The sequence below is a fragment of the Oryx dammah genome, unplaced genomic scaffold, assembly GCF_014754425.2.
Source record: "Oryx dammah isolate SB20612 unplaced genomic scaffold, SCBI_Odam_1.1 HiC_scaffold_18, whole genome shotgun sequence".
NCBI classification, from domain to species: Eukaryota; Metazoa; Chordata; class Mammalia; order Artiodactyla; family Bovidae; genus Oryx; species Oryx dammah.
In genome coordinates this window covers 103,087,054-103,105,837 of record NW_024070202.1, presented here as the reverse complement: position 1 = coordinate 103,105,837, position 18,784 = coordinate 103,087,054, and the positions used below count along the sequence as shown (strand labels likewise).

General features: G+C 45.6%; 1 protein-coding gene across 4 annotated transcripts in view; it reads left to right on the top strand.

Annotated features, from left to right (window-relative positions):
• HIPK2 (homeodomain interacting protein kinase 2) overlaps positions 1-18,784 on the top strand; it is a 205,728-nt gene that overhangs the window by 160,305 nt on the left and 26,639 nt on the right. For 2 of the 4 annotated variants that reach the window (XM_040259987.1, XM_040259989.1), the window contains exons 10-12: positions 3,052-3,191; positions 6,527-6,706; positions 10,804-11,085. In XM_040259987.1, coding sequence (XP_040115921.1) covers positions 3,052-3,191; positions 6,527-6,706; positions 10,804-11,085 — 602 coding nt within the window. Of the gene's footprint in view, positions 1-3,048; positions 3,192-6,526; positions 6,707-10,803; positions 11,086-18,784 lie in introns of all 4 variants that reach the window. The other 2 variants (XM_040259988.1, XM_040259986.1) reach the window with 1 other exon arrangement.

Genomic DNA, 18,784 nt, shown 5'->3' with positions numbered 1-18,784 from the left:
CTTAGGCAGCCCCAAAGTCTTCCAGGGCTCTAAAAGGCTTGTGTATTTGATGTATTGGTGTCTTTGAGCATATTGAGAAGTTCAGTGGCTGTTGTTTTTCCTCTCTTTCTGAAAGCTTTTTAAGACTTTCCTTGTCCCTGGTGGACATGGTATCCATGAGATTCATGGCTCCATGCTTTCTCATGAGTCTTTTAGAATACACTGTCCGGTACATCCTATTTGCCCTTTTTATCTGGAGAACTTTCTTCTTTTATTTTTGCCCTTGTTAACTTCTTCCCCTACATTTTCTCTGTTCCTTCTTTGTGGAATTCCTGCTAGTTGAGCACTGGTACTTCTGAACTGATCTAATGATTTTCATATCTCCCACCCTCACCCCCATCCACCTTTTCCCTGTATATATTCTATCTATGCTACTTTCTAAAATTTTCCCATCTGTATGGAATTGTTCATTTCTGTTGTCATTGTTCTCATTTCCAAGAGTTTTCTTGTTCTCAGAATATAGATATCTATCCTTTATATCTTGTTTCATGGATATATATATACACATTTAGCCTCTTTGAGGACACTAATTACATATATTTTTAGATTTTCTTCTGATTCCTATACTGTTGTTGTTCCTCAGAGTTTCACTTTTTGTTTTAGTCTCCTTCATGATAGAAACTTCCTTTAAAGTCTTGTGGTCCTTGGCTGTTCATTCATATCTAAGACTGAAGGACTAAAACTGGAAAGCTTCAGGGGCAGCAGGGTGGACTTCTCTATTGGATAATAAGGAGTGAGCTCAGCATTTTCATTGGCAGGTCCCCTCTCATCGAAAGTATCTGTAGTTTTCTCTAGGAATAGTCAGTTTCCCTGGAGAGAATCCAGCAGGTTCCTGCTTGAAGATTGGGGGTGGGGGTGGGGGGGTAATAATCCTTCATACCAGGAATCTGAGCATGACAGAATCCCAGGGTTTAATATTCTGACTTTACCTTCTGTTCCTTCAGTCTGCTAACTTAGTAATAACTCTTCTGTTTTCCAGCTTCTAAAATTCTGTTAACTGTTATCGTCCCTCCCTGTTCCCTATATCCTTATGGATCTGTATATATTGTTTCATTCCTTCACTGTCATTTTCATTGGGCTTCAAAGAGGGAGAGCTGTAAATGTATGTTTAATTTACTATGTGTCCAGGCAAGCTATGTGTTTCAGTTTATTCACCTGAGAAATGGGAGGGGAGAACAGTCCCTACTCATAGGATTGGTGTTAAGATAAAGTCAGAGAATCCATTTATGGTCTTAGCTCTATGCCTGGCACACAGTGTGCATCCAAAAATATTGGCTCTAATCTTACAGATTATACAGTAGTAATAAATTATAGAAATATCTGATGCAAAGTATTATCTCAAATGAGTTGAACATATCCATCAGTGATAGAGGTCCAGAAATATCTTTTTGCCCCGTCTCTTTGAGGTAAAATGCTAAGATTCATTTTAGAGAAACAAGGAAGAAATAATGTCCTTAGCTTGATATCAAGATTTATTATTTCAAAATGACATTAGTCAAAACACAGGCTTTTCATGGGATCTGAAATAAGTTCCAGACAAAATCAGTAGAATTCTTATTGCCAATGAGACTATTGTTCATTTAAGCTTTTGAGCTCATAATTATTTTAATCAATTAAATTATTTTTCTGCTTACTGTGTTTGAATTCAGTAAACCTGAAATACAGTTAAGTATAGCTAATTGCCTTTGAATTGCTTCTTTCATTTTATCAACAAACATTTCTTAAGCACTTATTGTATAATCTGTGGTCCCTGAGCTTTTTGACTATATTTTAAAAGATCAGTAAGCAAACAGGCAATATCTAAAAGACATAAGAGATCTCACTGAGTCTCACGTGCAACAGTGTAACAGGATAGACCAGGTGAACCATGCACTCACATCTAAGAGGAAGCCATAGCATTTTAGTACACATCACTGTTTATGAAGTTTTGACTCAAATTTATAATCCATTTCTAGAAGTGCTTGTTTGTTGATATGAGCCAGAACACACATACTGAACATATGCAGAGTTTGTGGAGCACTATATTATATTAATTAGCCAGTGTTAGCCATCTCCAGCCTGATGGAAAGAGAGAGAAAGAGCTAAGATCCCAAGTCTTTAACTCCTTGAGCTTCCCAAGAGGTATTTTACCTTAGCAGCATTCCTTCAAGTGTCCAACTTTAGACAGCTATGTTCAGGGTGAATCATTTAATAACCAAAGGCAAGCAGAATAGTGATTGAAGATACAGGGGGCTCAGAACACAACACACACACACACGTGCACACCTGTAAGTATTCAAGGAGGAATCGGGAAAGTTCATTTTTGACTTCTTAAGAAATAGCTTGGTGTTTATAAAAAATCGAACGGTGACTTCCTCACTGTTTCGTTTTCGCCTTGAGGAGTCAAGGTGTTCTCAGTTAAGCTCAAGATCCCAGCTAAGAATTTTACTTCATGCCTATATGCCCTTGGATATAGGCAGGTGTCAGATACTTGATGATCTCAGGATTATGATCAGGATACCAGATACTTGGTGATCTCAGGATTATGTTAACTTAGATTCAGAAGATAACACAAGTTGCACCTCTACATTCTAACTGCTAAACAAAAGGTAAAATATTAAATAAAGGATACTAGGCGGAAAACTTCTTGAGGGCAAGGAGTTACCCTTGTATGACCCAATTCAACTCCCTCAATCTCTTGCGCACAGTTGTGTCACAAAACAAATCAATAAGTGAACTTTTGGGAATTTTAAACGTTGTTCATTAGAGCAGATTTATAAATAAATCATTCTTCAGTGTGAATGAATCGCTTCCATATAGTTCTTTGCCCATATACCTACCTGTTATCTTCTATTGACTTCACATGTGTTCATTTTATCTGCCCTGGTGTTTGAGGTCAGAGAGCAGGTCTCCACTGTCACACCTATTAAGGGGTCTAGCACAACCTTGAGCACAGAATAAGCGCTTGACTCATGCCAAGTGATTTATGATTGTCAGACATAGTGATAGCAGGTGACCTCTGTCCTACAGCAGGCCTGGCCAAGTGGGACCCAGCAGATCCTGCTTCCCCCGGCGTGGCAACAGCTGACCGGCGTGGCCACGCACACGTCGGTGCAGCATGCAACCGTGATTCCTGAGACCATGGCCGGCACCCAGCAGCTGGCCGACTGGAGGTGAGCAAGGCGCAGGCAGGGCTGGGGTGGGAGGCACGTCCGCCGCTGACCCAGAGGGCAGCCAGGCTGGCCAGTACCAGAATCCCCTGCTGTGTAGAGGGCTTTTTAAATTAACAAGAGTAGCATGTGGCCTACCTGGGTTCGATCCCTGGTTTGGGAAGATCCCCTGGAGGAGGGCATGGCAACCCATTCCAGTATTCTTGCCTGGAGAATCCCATGGACAGAGGAACTTGGCAGGCTATAGTTCATGGAGTCACAAAGAGTCAGACACGACTGCAACTAAGCGCATGAGCACACCATGTGGCCTAAGACTGCAGTGTAACGAGAGGTTATTTTTAAATAAATGTATAATGGAGAAGGAAATGGCAACCCACTCCAGTACTCTTGCCTAGAGAATTCCATGGACAGAGGACCCTGGTGGGCTGCTGTCCATGGGGTCACGCAGAGTCGGATACGACTGAAGTGACTTAGCATGCATGCATGCATTGGAGAAGGGAATGGCAACCCACTCCAGTATTCTTGCCTGGAGAATCCCTGGGACAGAGGAGCCTGGTGTGCTGCCATTTATGGGTCTACACAATTGGACACGACTGCAGCGACTTAGCAGCAGCAGCAGCATACCAGAACACCAGAAAACCAGCTTGGTGACTTTAGGATCTGTTGTCATTTTGAACTGCAAATTCAGTTCCATTATCTGATCACCAGTGTGATTCACCAGACTTGGCTTGGGATGATTTTTGGTTGTTTCTCCGAATTCAATTCCACTCCCAGAAAACAAAGATCTATTGTCCATGAAAGGATGCAGAAGAGATCCAGAGGCTCCTTAGCAATTCTAGGAAGCGTTCTCAAGGTGTTTTCACACACGAACACGCTGGAGTCACATCAGACCTCCTGGGGAAAGGGTTGACAGAAAGGGGTTTATTTGGACTGGTAAACTCTGCTCTGTTTGCTGAGTGTCTCTTCAGTTGATGCTCATATCTTTGAGATCAAAGTGCACTTTCCACAGAGCCCAGAGACATCCAGCTGACAGCCACAAGCACACCACAACCCCTGCATCTGTTTCCAGAACCTTCCACCCCATCCTACTAACCAACTTCATCACTAACATGTGGCTCTGTTGTTTTTATGGCCACTTTCCATTTTTCCTTATACCTGCCACCTATGCCATCCCAACACCACCCTCAGTGCCCACCTTCACCAGTGCAGAGCCAAATGGCAGTCCCCCAAGTTGGCCCCAACTTCTCACGGCCCTCTGGGCTGTCTCTCTTTCAGCCGAAGCATCAGGGTAGGTCACACCTTTCACCCTCTGACAGTCCCCAAACCAGCCACGGAACCTCCTGACAATTCTTTTTCTGTCCTGTAAATCTGCTGTGAGTGAAGAGCTCTGATGAAAGGCAGAGAGACAGGGCCCCAGTCCAGCCTCAACTGCAGCGTCCTCTGTCCTGCCATTTAGTTTTCTACTTACTAATTTACTAATTCTAATTTAGTAGAAAGAAGAGAGGAACGGAGGCCATTTATCACAGTCCCGTTCACTTTCCACTGACACCACCCCCCCACATCCACCACCTCTCACTGGAAGCACTTTCAAGCCAGGTAAACTGGGCTCATTTCTGGCCCTGCGCGACCTGGGAAAGTTACTAAACCTCAGTTCTTCAGTAAAGTAGGGACAGTAATGCCTATTCATCCAATTGTTGGGAGGTTTAAATTTAAGGTAAAAGACAAAGCACTTGACTGGATTTAACATGTACCATCCAGCACCAGCCTTCCCTGGTGGCTCAGTGGGTAAAGGATCCGCCTGCAATGCAGGAGACCTGGGTTTGATCCGTGATTCGAGAAGATTCCCCTGGAGGAAGGAATGGCAGCCCACTCCAGTATTCTTGCCTGGAGAACCCCATAGACAGAGGAGCATGGCGGGTTACAGCCCATGGGGTCGCAGAGTTGGACACGACTGAGTGAATAACATTTCACTTCATACCAGCGCCTGATCCATGACAGGCAGCAATAAATCTGTTATCTGCCCTTCCCCCGTTCACAGCATGAATGCTCAGCAAGACCACCTTCCCTCTCCAGCTCATTAGCAGCAGCAACCAAGTGGAAAGCTGTTTGACCAGTTGTTTTTTTTCCTTACCCCTTTTTCTCCCAGAAGACCACACATATGCTGTACTTCCATTTCCCTTTGTCTTTCACCATTTACAGCTTATTTAATTTCAGAGATACTGACATTCTTAACTCATTCATGCACATCTTATCTCTCATCCCTCCTCATCTCTTATCTGGTTACCACAGGAGAGACCTAAAGCGAACACAGTTTCTTTTCAGTCTCTTCTCCATTTCATATGTAGCCCAAAGAACGTCTGGAATCATGGCTAGTGCTAGACCTGTGTCAAAGGGAAAAATGTCATGTCTGTAGAAGAAATAGCAACAAAGTAAAGGAGTTATAACATCAGTTTTTAAAGTTCACTTAAATGTCCAAAAGACTATCAGGATCTCTACGAAAGTGTCTCTCTACTTCTCTTTGTGTTCAATTTTTTCCCTAAATTTCATAATATTTTAAAAATTCATCATCACTCTTAATATGTTTGTGGGAATAAGCTTAACAGCAGATCTCACATACAACAACGAAGATCTCACATAACCCATTTTCAGGATTATGACTGCCAATATTTCTATCAACATGTGTCTATTACTAATTTTCACTTAGTACCAAACTCTATACATGTCTAGTCAACCTTCAGTTAATCTAATTGTTCATTCAGAAAGCATGTAACTCACTGATCAGCTGCTACATTCCTGAACATTGTGCTAACTGCTGAGAGAATTCTAAAGAGTGTTAACACTTCCTAATGCCAGAAAGACATACCTCCCAGTCTTCAAAGTTTGTTTTTCACATAAACTGCAATATTCTTATTTACAAAACGGTATTACCAAGATATCCTGCTTACCTCACAGAGTGGAACAACCCATTGAAGGCGCTTTGTAAATTATAAAATACACAGCCCAGTTAGCTGTTTAGGGTCTTGAAGAGCAGAAGGAAATATTTATTTCCTCTCCCCAGAACTTAAGCTGAGTCCACCTACTTGGCATTCTCCCCACTTGAAAGATGCCCTTTCTCACTCACCAACAAATTGTGTCCACGCCACTTAAACATTCCTACACCAGAGACACTCAATGAAGTCACCTGGGAAGGCTCATCTCATCAACAATTATCCCCTCTGTGTGAGAACTACCTTTTGATTTTAATTTGACTTTTAATGGCAGGGAGGGAACTTTATCTTCTAAAGGAGCTCTGTTTCTATTAAACCATCGAAGAATCTGTTTTCCCATCTCCCTTTCAGGAACACGCATGCTCATGGCAGCCATTACAATCCCATCATGCAGCAGCCTGCGTTGTTGACTGGTCATGTGACCCTCCCAGCAGCTCAACCCTTAAATGTGGGCGTGGCCCACGTGATGCGGCAGCAACCTACCAGCACCACCTCCTCCCGGAAGAATAAGCAACACCAGTCCTCTGTGAGGTAGGTGTATAAGAAGTGTTAGAGAAAGGAAACTTTAAGGAGATTGGAAGTTAAAGATCTGGATCCCTGGAATGGGATTTTGAAGGAGGCATTCATCCTGAGGTCTCTGTGAGTGCTGGCCCTACCAGCACCCTAAGGGTGGGGCCCTCAGACCTCAGTGTTCAGTGTCCCCGTCTTGAGTGATTCTGTCCCCTTCCACTTATCTAGAAAACACTCAGACTGCCCTCTGAAGATGCATTTTTGAAACTATAACTTTTTTTTAGAAGTAGTAGAGAAATGTGTTTTATTTGAGTCTAATGTCAGAAATTTAACTCATCAGCTATTTGCTAAAATATAATGGCACCCCACTCCAGTACTCTTGCCTGGAGAATCCCAGGGACAGAGGGAACCTGGAAGGCTGCAGTCCATGGGGTCGCTAAGAGTCACACATGACTGAGCGACTTCACTTTCACTTTTCACTTTCATGCATGGGAGAAGGAAATGGCAACTCACTCCAGTGTTCTTGCCTGGAGAATCCCATGGACGGGGGAGCCTAGTGGGCTGCCGTCTATGGAATCGCACAGAGTCGGACACGACTGAAGCGACTTAGAAGCAGCAGCAAGCAGTAACTTTGGTTAATCATAGACACTACCAGAAGAACAATGATCTTTCCCATTTCCTCTAAATCCAGTTTCATCTCCATGAACTCTTCAAAAAAGTTAAGATTGACCAAAGGCCATGTGCCTTTGTTCATTTTATATGGTATTTTGGAAAAGGTAAAACTATAGAGTGTGTAGATTGAAGATTGCTGGGAAAGATTAAAGGCCAGAGGAGAAAAGGACAGAGGTTGAGATGGCTGGGTGACATCACCGACTCAATGGACATGAATTTGAACAAGCTCTGGGAGATAGTGAAGGACAGGGAAACCTGATGTGCTGCAGTCCATGGGTCGCAAAGAGTCAAATACAACTGAACAATGACAAAACTATAGAGACATAGATCAGATCAGGAGCTGCTAAGGACTAGAGGGAACTTTTCAAGGTGATGACAAATTTCTGTATCTGCACTGTGATGGGAATTACATGATTATACGTTTGTCAAAACTCATCAAACAGTTCAAAAGGGTGTCTTACACTGTATGTAAATGAGACCTCAATATACCTTACTTAAAAATATAGAGATTTCCTAACGAACAAAAAAATCGAGATCAAAACTGTATGGCTGTAAAATTGTTCCTACATCTCTCTCCAGTGGCTTGGAGGTCCCTAATTGTTTATTTGGAATAGGTTAATCAAGAGAAGTCAAGTAATATGTGAAATGTCTAGTGAATTTTGTTTTTATACTTCCTTGGATAGCAAGATGCCAGAAATTAGATCTGCCTCTTTTCATTCTTTTTCATGTGAAAACTAATCCAAGAGCTGACTTCCTGAAGTTGTCATCCTTCCTGAACAAGATTCTTATTTGGTTGTTTCTAACAACTTAGGGAAATTCATGTCAGATCAGTGGCAGGCTTCCAGAATGCTTTTGTTTGACAGCTCTGTGTTAGACTGGGTGGCACCAGAGGCCCCCTGGCTCAGTCCTCACGTGCTGTCCTGCTCAGTCTGGTGTGTGGTCACCAGAACCCTGATCTGGCTTGAGCTTGGCCTCTGTATGCTCACTTTGGCCAGGTAGGGGCAAGAAGAACCCTTAGCCTCTAACCTGTTGTTAAGTCCCTCTTTGTTGCCTTCTTACCACCCAGCTGGCTTTAGAAGGCTCACTGCCAGTGCATTTCAAGATCAGTGGGACTATAGTGAAAATTATGGGTTTGCTTATTTTTAAGACCAATGCCTTAGGCAAAACAATTGGAAAAACCAGAAGGCTCTCCCCTTTAGCAGACGGTACGATCAGGCATAGTTTTCTTTAAAAATGCCAAGTAGACATATTTTAACTGCTCGAGTAGTGAAAACTTAATCTCAAAATTGTACCATGTTAGTAATAACAAATACAAAGTTCTCTGGTAAGTACAAATAATAGAACAATCTTATCAGTGAAACTTCCTTCTTATTAGGAGCCCCCCAGAAGGAACAAACAACATATCTGATACCGACTAAATAGAAAATTAAATAGACCCACCTTTATGGAATTATTTTCATCTAATTACCTTCCCTTTAGCTAGAAGGTGCTAGAATCTCTAAGGACATATCACACTCTTAAGTTTCATTATAGGCTGGCTTTGGTCTCATTGTATAGATACAACCAAGGTCAGCAACGGTTGATGGGGAGGGGAAAGGTAAGGTCTTTTTTCTCTAAAGTTACCAGAAACTACATTGGCGTTTTTGATAAGTAATTTCTAGTTGATCAAAATCAAGAGTTACAGGTCCCTTAAGCATACATTTTCCTTTTGCATTTTTCCTGGTTTTTCAGTGCGATTGAAACAGACTGGTAAGCTTCCTGTGAGGCTCATGTGTCAAAATCCAGGATTTTCTTTGGGTTTTTTTTGGTTGCACTGCGAAGCATGTGGAATCTTAGTTCCGCAACCATGGATTGAACCCATGTCCCCTGCATTAGAAGGCAGAGTCTTAACCACAAGACCGCCCATTAAGTCCCCAGAAAAATTAATTTTTGAAAAATTATACCCCCACAGATACTTTTATGGTCATGTCCTTTTCCCAGAGGAGGAAGGAGGCAAAGCTACACTTTAACCTTAGATCTTTTAGCTCCAGGAAGTCTTAGGAAATGAGTGTTGTCATTGAATCAGTGGTAAACCAGCCATGAGCAAGGAAACGAAAGCTTTATGTGCAAATATCTTTTCTTCCACCTCCCTCCAAAACAAGACCTCACTCAGTACACTGGGGAGGATGACAAGATTGAACTTAGGAAGTTGGGCTTTGACTCTGAAGGCAGGGGGCTGCATTGGGGCAGACACCCCTGAAATCCGCCCCCACCACAAGACCGGCATAGTCCTTGGGTATGGTCCTCTGTCCTCTCCTGAGAGCCCTGGCTACCCACTTTGTCCCTCAGCAGGTAGAGCCCAGAGAAGCCAGGATGCTGCCCTGTCTGTGAAGCAATTGAAAGAAAGAGTCCCAAAGGCCACCACCTCTGCACTCTGGTTAAGCCTGAGTGCACTGGTCCTCTGTCCGATTTATGGAGGGCAACACGGGGCTTCCCTGGTGGCTCAGAGGTTAAAGCGTCTGCCTGCAATGCGGGAGACCTAGGTTCGATCCCTGAGTCAGGAAGACCCCCTGGAGCCGGAAATGGCAACCCACTCCAGTATTCTTGCCTGGAGAATCCCATGGATGGAGGAGCCTGGTGGGCTACAGTCCAGAGGGTCACAAAGAGTCGGACATGACTGAGCAACTTTACTTTCACTTTCTACAATGAATGGTGTCGGATTCTTGATCTCTGAAGAAGATATAACTTCAGGACCAGGGACCAGGCTTGAGCACTCAAGAGCTTTTGTATAGCAGAGTTTTATTAAAGTATAAAAAAGGGACAGAGAAAGCTGACATAGACATCAGAAGGGGGAGGAGTAGTGCCCCCCCATTCTAGTTTTAGCAAGCTGTTTTATGTCTGTTAGAAAGCTATTAGTCATATAGAGACACCTCATGGCTGAGGAAGTTTCACCAGGCCCCTCTCCCACAATATGCATTTTTGAGACAGGATGGCACGAAGTATGTCATCCCTGGCCATAAAACAATTGATATGAATACTGGTTTGTTGAGCTATTATCAGCCAAAAGTTAGTCTTAGGTGGAACCATTTTGAAGAAAGGCAAATTCCAAAGCAAACACATAGTTTCATTAACATAGCTTAAGAAAAACATTTCCATAAGAAAAACGTGTTGGTTAGCTCAAGGTTTGAGAAAAGTTAAGTTCAGGTGGAACTAGGTGTTGTCATGGCAACATAGAATTTCAAGAGAAAAAATTCTGACACTTGTAGTTTGTTTCCTCCTGCCGCTTAAGGGGGAGATAAAAAAATGTCTGACACTTGCAGCCTATTTCCTCCGTTTGGAGACCCGTGGCCTTCCTGCCTGTGACCCTCTCAATTTGGCCATGCTGGTGTTTCTAGACATTTGGGCTTCTTGCAAGAACCTGGCAGCTCTGACCTTCTCCATGAGTGTGTGTGGCTTTATCGTTCCAGAAACGTCTCCACCTGTGAGGTGTCCTCCTCTCAGGCTGTCAGCTCGCCGCAGCGGTCCAAGCGCGTCAAGGAGAACACGCCTCCGCGCTGCGCCCTGGTGCACAGCAGCCCCGCCTGCAGCTCATCCGTCACGTGCGGCTGGGGTGACGGGGCCTCCAGCACCACCAGGGAGCGGCAGCGGCAAACGATCGTCATACCCGACACCCCCAGCCCCACAGTCAGCGTCATCACCATCAGCAGCGACACGGACGAGGAGGAGGAGCAGAAGCACGCCCCCACCAGGTGAGGCCGTGACGCCTTCAGACACCAGGAAGGAGCGGAGTCGGGGTGCATGGTGCATGGCCGGCTCACCCAGAGACAGTTGGGGGTGGGCCTGGACCACTTCCTCGTCATCCAAAGTGATGATCCATCCTTCTCTCCTGGCCCCTGAATCCTGGCCTTGGCATGTCCTGGAGCCCTAAAGTGATTCCAGGGGATGGTCCAACAGATTTGGGCTTCTCAGGTGGCTCAGATGGTAAAGAAGCCACCTGCAAAGCAGGAGACCTCCGTTCAATCCGTGGGTGGGGAAGATCCCCTGGAGAAGGGAATGGCAACCCACTCCAGTATTCTTGCCTAGAGAATCCCCATGGACAGAGGAGCCTCGCCGGTTACAGTCCATGGGGTTGCAAAGAGTTGGACATAACTGAATGACTAACACTTCACTTTCTACTTTTCAAACAGGTTTCTATAATTATTGAAAGACAAAAATAATTTTGAGTCAATTTGGTCTTAAAAAATAGTTATAGGCCCTCTACATTTGGGGGATGTGAGACCTGAAAGTCAGGCACACAGTGCCATTATATTTCAGCCCTCATAAGCTAAAAATCTCTGCCTCGGGCTATTGAATGTATTCCCAGTTGGTCAGGCTGTTTCTCAAACATTGCCTTGGCTCTCTCAGAATTTGAGGTAATTGTCCAATTAATCAGAAATTTCCCTGTGTCTGATTAACCCAGTCTTCCAAACTGCCAGGTGGCCTTTTACCCAGAGAACATTACTGTTTATTCCAAAGTAGTAAGAACTCATTTCACTCGCTGTATGCTTCTGGGGGAGAGGGAAGAAATATTTATTATATTTGCAAGATTGTTAAGCCTGGTGCCAGAGCCTCTTTCCTATACTTGCCAGCCAGACTGAAACAGAGTTTGGTGTGAGTTTGGGCTGTCTGGTGGTCCCCTGGAACTTTTCCTTCCAAAGAGTCAGTCCTCTGGTCGTTAGCATCCCTGGGCCTCGGGACCTTGTAGACCTGAAATCTCACAATCCCAACCTGCTGGCTCTTCCCACTGGGACCCAGGACCCGGGAAGGGAGGCCTGCCAGTCAGAGCACATCCTGTGACCCAGTGTGAAGATAACATTCACATTTGGGCCCAAATTATTAATTCCTAATTGGATACAATGTCACTGATTATAATCACAAATCCTTTTGATCAGATAATAAATTCTTACCTTTGAAATCATTACAGGATGTACAGATAGACTGATTAAAACATTGTCACTACAGCTATTCCTTCCTGCATGGGGTATTCCCTTCCCACCTTTATAATGAGCTCAGCATCTTGTCTTTTCACGAGAAGGCTTGTGTAGCACTCATTCCGGTGTCCTCTTTAATGGCCCAGCCCAGTTCAGTGTGTCTCAGAGAAGCATGTGATGGAGCATTTCTGTCCTAGCATTGGGTCAGGTGCCAGAGGGGCCAAGGAGCTGAGGGCTGGGGCGTAGTGCTTCACTCCCAGCCTGCCGTTCCAGAACTGGCCTCAGTTTCCTTTGGAGACTCAGTTTCCTTTGTTTCCTTAGGAGAGCAGTCCCAAGCTGAGTCCATGCCCTGTGCCTCCCAGTCCCTTCCCAAAGGGAAAGGCTCCTCTCAGCCTCAGCCTGGACCCTGGCCTGTAGCAGCATGTCCACACATCTGTGGCATCAGTCATAAGGACAGGCAAGCTCACAGGCCCTTTGCCACAGCTGGAAAGAAGCAATTTTAAAATCTGACAGTTGACTAGATTGGAATATCACTTTAACATTTGAATTGACACAGAATCGCAACATATGTGCTCAGGAGAGCACTGAATAGTGGTTCTGAGGGGAAGGAGGATGAGAAAACCATTTCTCCACCCATCAGGCTGCTGCCAGGGCTGAGGGCACAGGGCAAGCCGGAAGTACAGGCTGCCTCTGCAGCAGCCCCAGGGCCCAGAAAGAACAGAGCTGAAGCATATGGCAGCATGGGAGGATCTTGGTGTCAGTGAGTCACGACTTAGGGGAGGGCAGGGGAGAGGCCGATGGGCAGGTGCATGTGTGAGTGACAACCGGAGACAGTGAGTGATAGTGGGCTGCTGAATACCGGAGATTCATAACACGGAGGATGCGGGGGCCAGCCTGCCTGCCTGCCCAGGGTAACAAGATGCACCAGAGACATTCCATCAAACATGGGAGGCTGCCATTTGAGGCCAGAGCGAAACCGAGAAAGGTGTCAGCTGTCCATAGGTGTGATGGGAAACTCACAGAATGAGTAAATAGTGTTTTCCAGAGAGATCAAATAACTGTTGCCTTGAAGAAATGTTTGAGGACCCAGGAAGGCAGGAGAGGGTATTGGAGCCTGAGGAGGATAAAACAGAAACTAGTAGCTATTTTATTTATAGAAAAACCATCGTGTAATGTGACCACATTAATGGGACTGCATTTTGTAATGAGGAAAAAGATAGGGGGAAATATGAGTACTCATTCTTAGAAGTCAGACTATCGTAAAATTTAACAGGGTAAATATTTATTGGCCCCACTGGTAAGATATTATGCTCGGAACTGCAGGTGCTGCATAAATAAGGTAGACAGTCTCTGTCCTCAGGAGGTTTGCAGGGTAATAAGCAAGATAAGACACATACAAATCTTCATAACACAAAACAGGTTACCAGGCCCCTAAAAACTAGCAGAGGACTGTAGGGATTCAAAGGGGGAATAGCTTGAGGAAATAGGGGAGAGGGGGCTTTTCAAGGTCAGTGGTCCTGATATGCTTAGACAGTGGGTAGAGGAGGTGAGGCTGCAAATTCCAGTGAGATATGTGGTGGGCAGAGCCTCACAGGTGGGCAGAGGGGGATCAAGAACAGGTGGGGTTCGCTGATAAGAGAAAGTGGGAGGTCAGGACAAAGATTTCAGAATGGAAAGGAGGATTTGGGGGGGAATCTCCCCTTAGGTGGGCGTGGCCCGCTTTCCGAGGAGATGCTGAGGAGCTCCCAGGAAAGCATCAGTTCTGGGAAAACAAGAATGGGACGTGCCCCCAGTGCAGTCCACTGGGGAGCTGCCTGGTCACCCTCGGACTGGAAGCTTCTCTAGCCGTCGGGGCTCCATTGTGAACCGTGGATGTGTCCCTCCTTGACCCTGACCATCCTCATTCCCAAACCTAATTTCTCCCAGCTGTGAGCAACTTGATTCTGCTCTTCTGTGTTCTGACCTCATTTCCTGTTTGTGGCTCAGCCCCAGTACTAGCCCTGTAATCCTGCCTGAAATGCCGATGGCTTCCCCTCAGCCTCATCGCAGCCTCTGGAGAGTTGAGGGAGGGGGTTGGGGGTTCCTGTGATGCTCACGGGGATGGTGAGCGTGGGATCACGTGGCAGCGTCTTTTAGAGCCGACCTAAGACAAGTAATCCTTGGTGGCTCAGCGGTAAAGAATCCACCTGCCAGTGCAGGAGACAAGGGAGATGCAGGTTCGATCCCTGGCCCGGAAAGATCCCCTAGAGGAGGAAATGGCAACCCACTCCAGTGTTCTTGCCTGGGAAACAACATGGACAGATGAGCCTGGTGGGCTACAGTCCATGGGGTTGCAAAGAGTCAGACATGAGTTAGCCACCGAGCACATAAGCACAAGCATGTCAGTAAATCTCCAGGACCAGGTGACATTGTCTAGAATTTTCAGGGGAATGCCAAGACAAAATTATCATTCCCAACCCCCAGCATGTGGCACTGTTAGCTGCCAGAGCAAATGGACACTCAACAACTCCTGCTTGTAAGAAGGACTCCAGAGTGTGAGGGGCAGGCTGGGGGCAAGTGAACCAGACAGGAAGGGGGTTGTAACAGACATTCCCCAGGAGTTTTCACCTGCACTGTCTCTGCATCATTTGATGAGATGACACAAGGCTGGTAGTTGTAGTCCCAATTAATAGATGAGGAAACTGAGGTCTGAGAAAAGTAAGTCACCCAGACTGGCAAACGTTCCAAGTAGCAGAATTGGGATTCAGGCTCCATGACAGTGAGGAAATGGCAATCTTAATTACTGGCAAAAATAATTTATTTCTCCTTAGTCATTAATTCAGCACATTATAAATTATGTCCTCGGCCTCCTCTGACCATAACCATGCCCACACCCATGGTCTCACCTGCTGTGTGCAGGCACCAGGCCAGGGCAGTGGGGAGTCCAGGGCATGTTCACTGAGCCCTGACTCAGGCCGGACATTGGTTGAGAGCAGCTGCTCTAGCAGCAGGCCGGGCAGAATTCAGCTGTTCTCATTTCTTCGAGAAGGTTTGAAAAAGCGAGGAGGCCAGGCAAGACCCAGTAGCCTCCTCTTTTTTCCATGTTGGATGAGGGGGCTCTGTGGTCATGGCTAGAGTTGTTTGTGTAAGGATAGAAAACACATATATTTTTTGGATTCCCTAGGATTAGGTAGTAGAACCAGTCTTACTTTAAATACACATAAATGATTTTGATGAGAGGAGCAGCTGACTCTCTGCATATGCTGAATAAGCCATCTTTCCTCCCTTGAAATTTCCTTGGAGAAAGCTTATGGGTGCCCGTTTTATTATTCAGACCTTTCTGCCAACCTTGCCTTGTGCTGAAGCTGTCTTTTAGGGGCCATGAGGCTACATCATACAGGCTTCCAGAGTGTGTGACCAAAGTGGCTCATTTCAGCTGATCCATTAGAAATCATTTTGCCCGGTCTCCATTATTCATTCATTTATCTGCTCATTCAATTATCTATTTCTGGTAGACGGGGTTCATTTACCGAGGTCATCAGGGCACCACTGTATCCTGCATCACTTTGCAAGTGATGCTCAGAGTGTTACAGCTAATCTGACCAAAATGTGAACTTCCCTAGATTGATTCATCATTATCCCTAAGGATTTTAGACAAGGGTCATTCTGAAACTGTTTATCCCCCAAAAGTGTGACACACCCCCCCCCACAATGTTCTTTTTGACACTAAATTGAAAATCCAGATAAGTTACTGTAGAAAAGTCACAGTCAGGAAGCTGATGTGCTGCTGCCCAAGAGACGGCCTGAGGAATTAACATCCACTTAACGGGGCAAAGCGCACACACCCACTCAGGCCAACTTCGTGCTGTGCTGGTGGCGTCAGAGCCAGGCTTGAGGAAAGAAGCAAAGGAACCCCGTACGCAGTGTCATTTGGAGGGCTTGTTACTTTGCGGTGTTAAGTTAAATCTGATGAACCAGTTTCCATCACCGGACTCTTCCTGGGAGATGTGAGTTTTGAGGAGAGTGCCCCATGGCTTCCTCTTTCCTGGGCTTCATTCAGAACATCCCAGTGGTTAAGGGCTGCACTTTATGAAAAGACTGCATTTTGAAGAGAAGACACTGCACCCAACTGTCCCCAGCCGCCAGTCCTCCACTTCCCTGTGTTACAAAGCCGTTACTGACGTGTAGCGACGACCTGCTGTCCTGGCTGCCTTCCACAGGGCAGAGGGAGGTGGGCAGGAGTGGCTTGGAAAGCACGGGCAGAGCTGTGCCCAGGGGACGGACCCAGCGTGATTAGGAGAGGCCTGCAGGCATGTAGAAGGCGGGGGTAGAGTGAACACCGGCTACTGCGCGTGATGCCTGAGGACCAGGCCACCCCTGGCTCCTTCCAGACCCCATTTCAGATTTCTCCAGAAGGTAGTCAAGTTGAAAGTGATCATAATGGTGACATGTGTATATGCATATCTTGGGGCTTCCCAGGTGGCGGTAATGGTAAAGAACCCACCTGTTGGTGCAAGAGACATAAGAAATGCGAGTCTTGATCCCTGGGTCAGAAAGATCGATCCCCTGGAGAAGGAAATGGCAACCCACTCCAATATTCTTGCCTGGAGAATCCCATAGACAGAGGAGCCTGGCAAGGTACAGTCCATGTTGAGAAACGTACATATGTATATATATGGACATGGATAATGTAGCTCAAATGGAATATATGCACCAAATTTAAAATGTAGAGTTGTTTTTGTTTTTGTTTTTTTTTTTGGTCCTCAGTCAGTTCAGTCACTCAGTCATGTCCGACTCTTTGCTACCCCATGGACTGCAGCACGCCAGGCCTCCCTTGTCTATCACCAGCTCCCAGAGCTTACTCAGACTTATGTCTATCAAGTCAGTGATGCCATCCAGCCATCTCATCCTCTGCCGTCCCCTTCTCCTCCCGCCTTCAATCTTTCCCAGCATCAGGGTCTTTTCCAATGAGTCAGTTCTTCACATGAGGTGGCCAAACTATTGGAGTTTCAGCTTCAGCATCAATCCTTCCAATGAATATTCAGGACTGATTTCCTTTAGGATGGACTGGTTGGATCTCCTTCCTGTCAAAAGGACTCTCAAGAGTCCTCTCCAACACCACAGTTCAAAAGCACCAATTCTTTGGTGCTCAGCTTTCTTTAAATTGGAGGCCACGTGATACATCAGACGGAGCACGCTGGCCTGGTGGCGTTGGCACCCCAGCCCCTCCACTCACGTCAAGAGCTAGTTAAAGGCTGTTGGCCATTTGTCTCTGGTTGGCTGGGAAGGGAGCGGGAACAGCACAGTGAACAGTTCACACCCCCACGCAGGTGGCTGGGCCAGCAGCTGCCATCGCCATCACCTGGGCAGCTGTCCTTGCGGACAGTCCCACGCCCCATGCCACTGTCACCGACTCGGCCCCTGGTGGAACCCAAAGGAGCACTCTCAGTTGCCTTACATTCTCAGTGCTCATGGATAGGAGGAGCTGTGTAGCTGGTGATGAAGAGGGAATGCAGGCTCTGGACAACGCAACAGAAAAAAAAAAAAAAAACAGTCACCGAATTTAAAAGTGGGCTAAGGATTTGGACAGTTTACTTAAAAGAAGATGTACCAGCAGCCATATGAAAAGTGCTCAGCCTCTCTCATAATCAGGGAAATGCAAAGCAAAACCATGGTGTGGTATCACCTCACACGGGGCAGGATGGCTGTTACCAAAAAGACAAAAGCTGATAAGTGTGGATGGAGAAAGTGGAGACATTGGAAGTCTTGTACACTGCTGGTGGGAATATAAGTTGGTGTAGCTACTACGGAAAACAGTATGGAGGTTCCTCAAAAAAATTAAAAATAGGGCCTTCTCAGGTAGTCCAGTGCTTAAGACTCCATGCTTCCAATGCAGGAGGGGCAGGCTCGATCCCCGGTCAGAGAACTAAGATCCCACATTCTGTGGGGCACAACCAAACAGTGAAAAATAGAACTGCCATGTGATCTAGCAGTCCCACTTCTGAGTGTTTATCCAAAAGAATTAAAATTAGAACCTCAGAGAGATACCTACACTCCCATGTTGACTGCGGCATCAGTCACAGTAGCCAAGAAGTAGAAGCAACCTAAGTGTCCATCAGATGAATGGATAAAAAAAATGTGACCTGTGCATACAGTGGGATGCTATTCAGCCTTAAAAAGAAGGAAAATGTGCAGTATGCGACCTCATACGTGAGCTATCTAAAATAGTCTAATTCACAGAATCAAAGAATTAAATCTCGGTCGTCAGGGGCTGTGGGTAGGGGGACATGGGCAGTCACTAATCAACAGGCATAAATCTCAGTTACAATGAATAAGCTTCAGAGATCTGCTATACAGCGTTACTGATTGTATACTTAAAATTTTAAGAAAGTAGATCTCATGTTCTTACCACAATAAAATTAAAAGTTTTAAATAAACCAAGACCACACTCAGTCACAAAAAGAAAAAGGAGCAGAAGAATGCTAGCATTTGGTTCCAG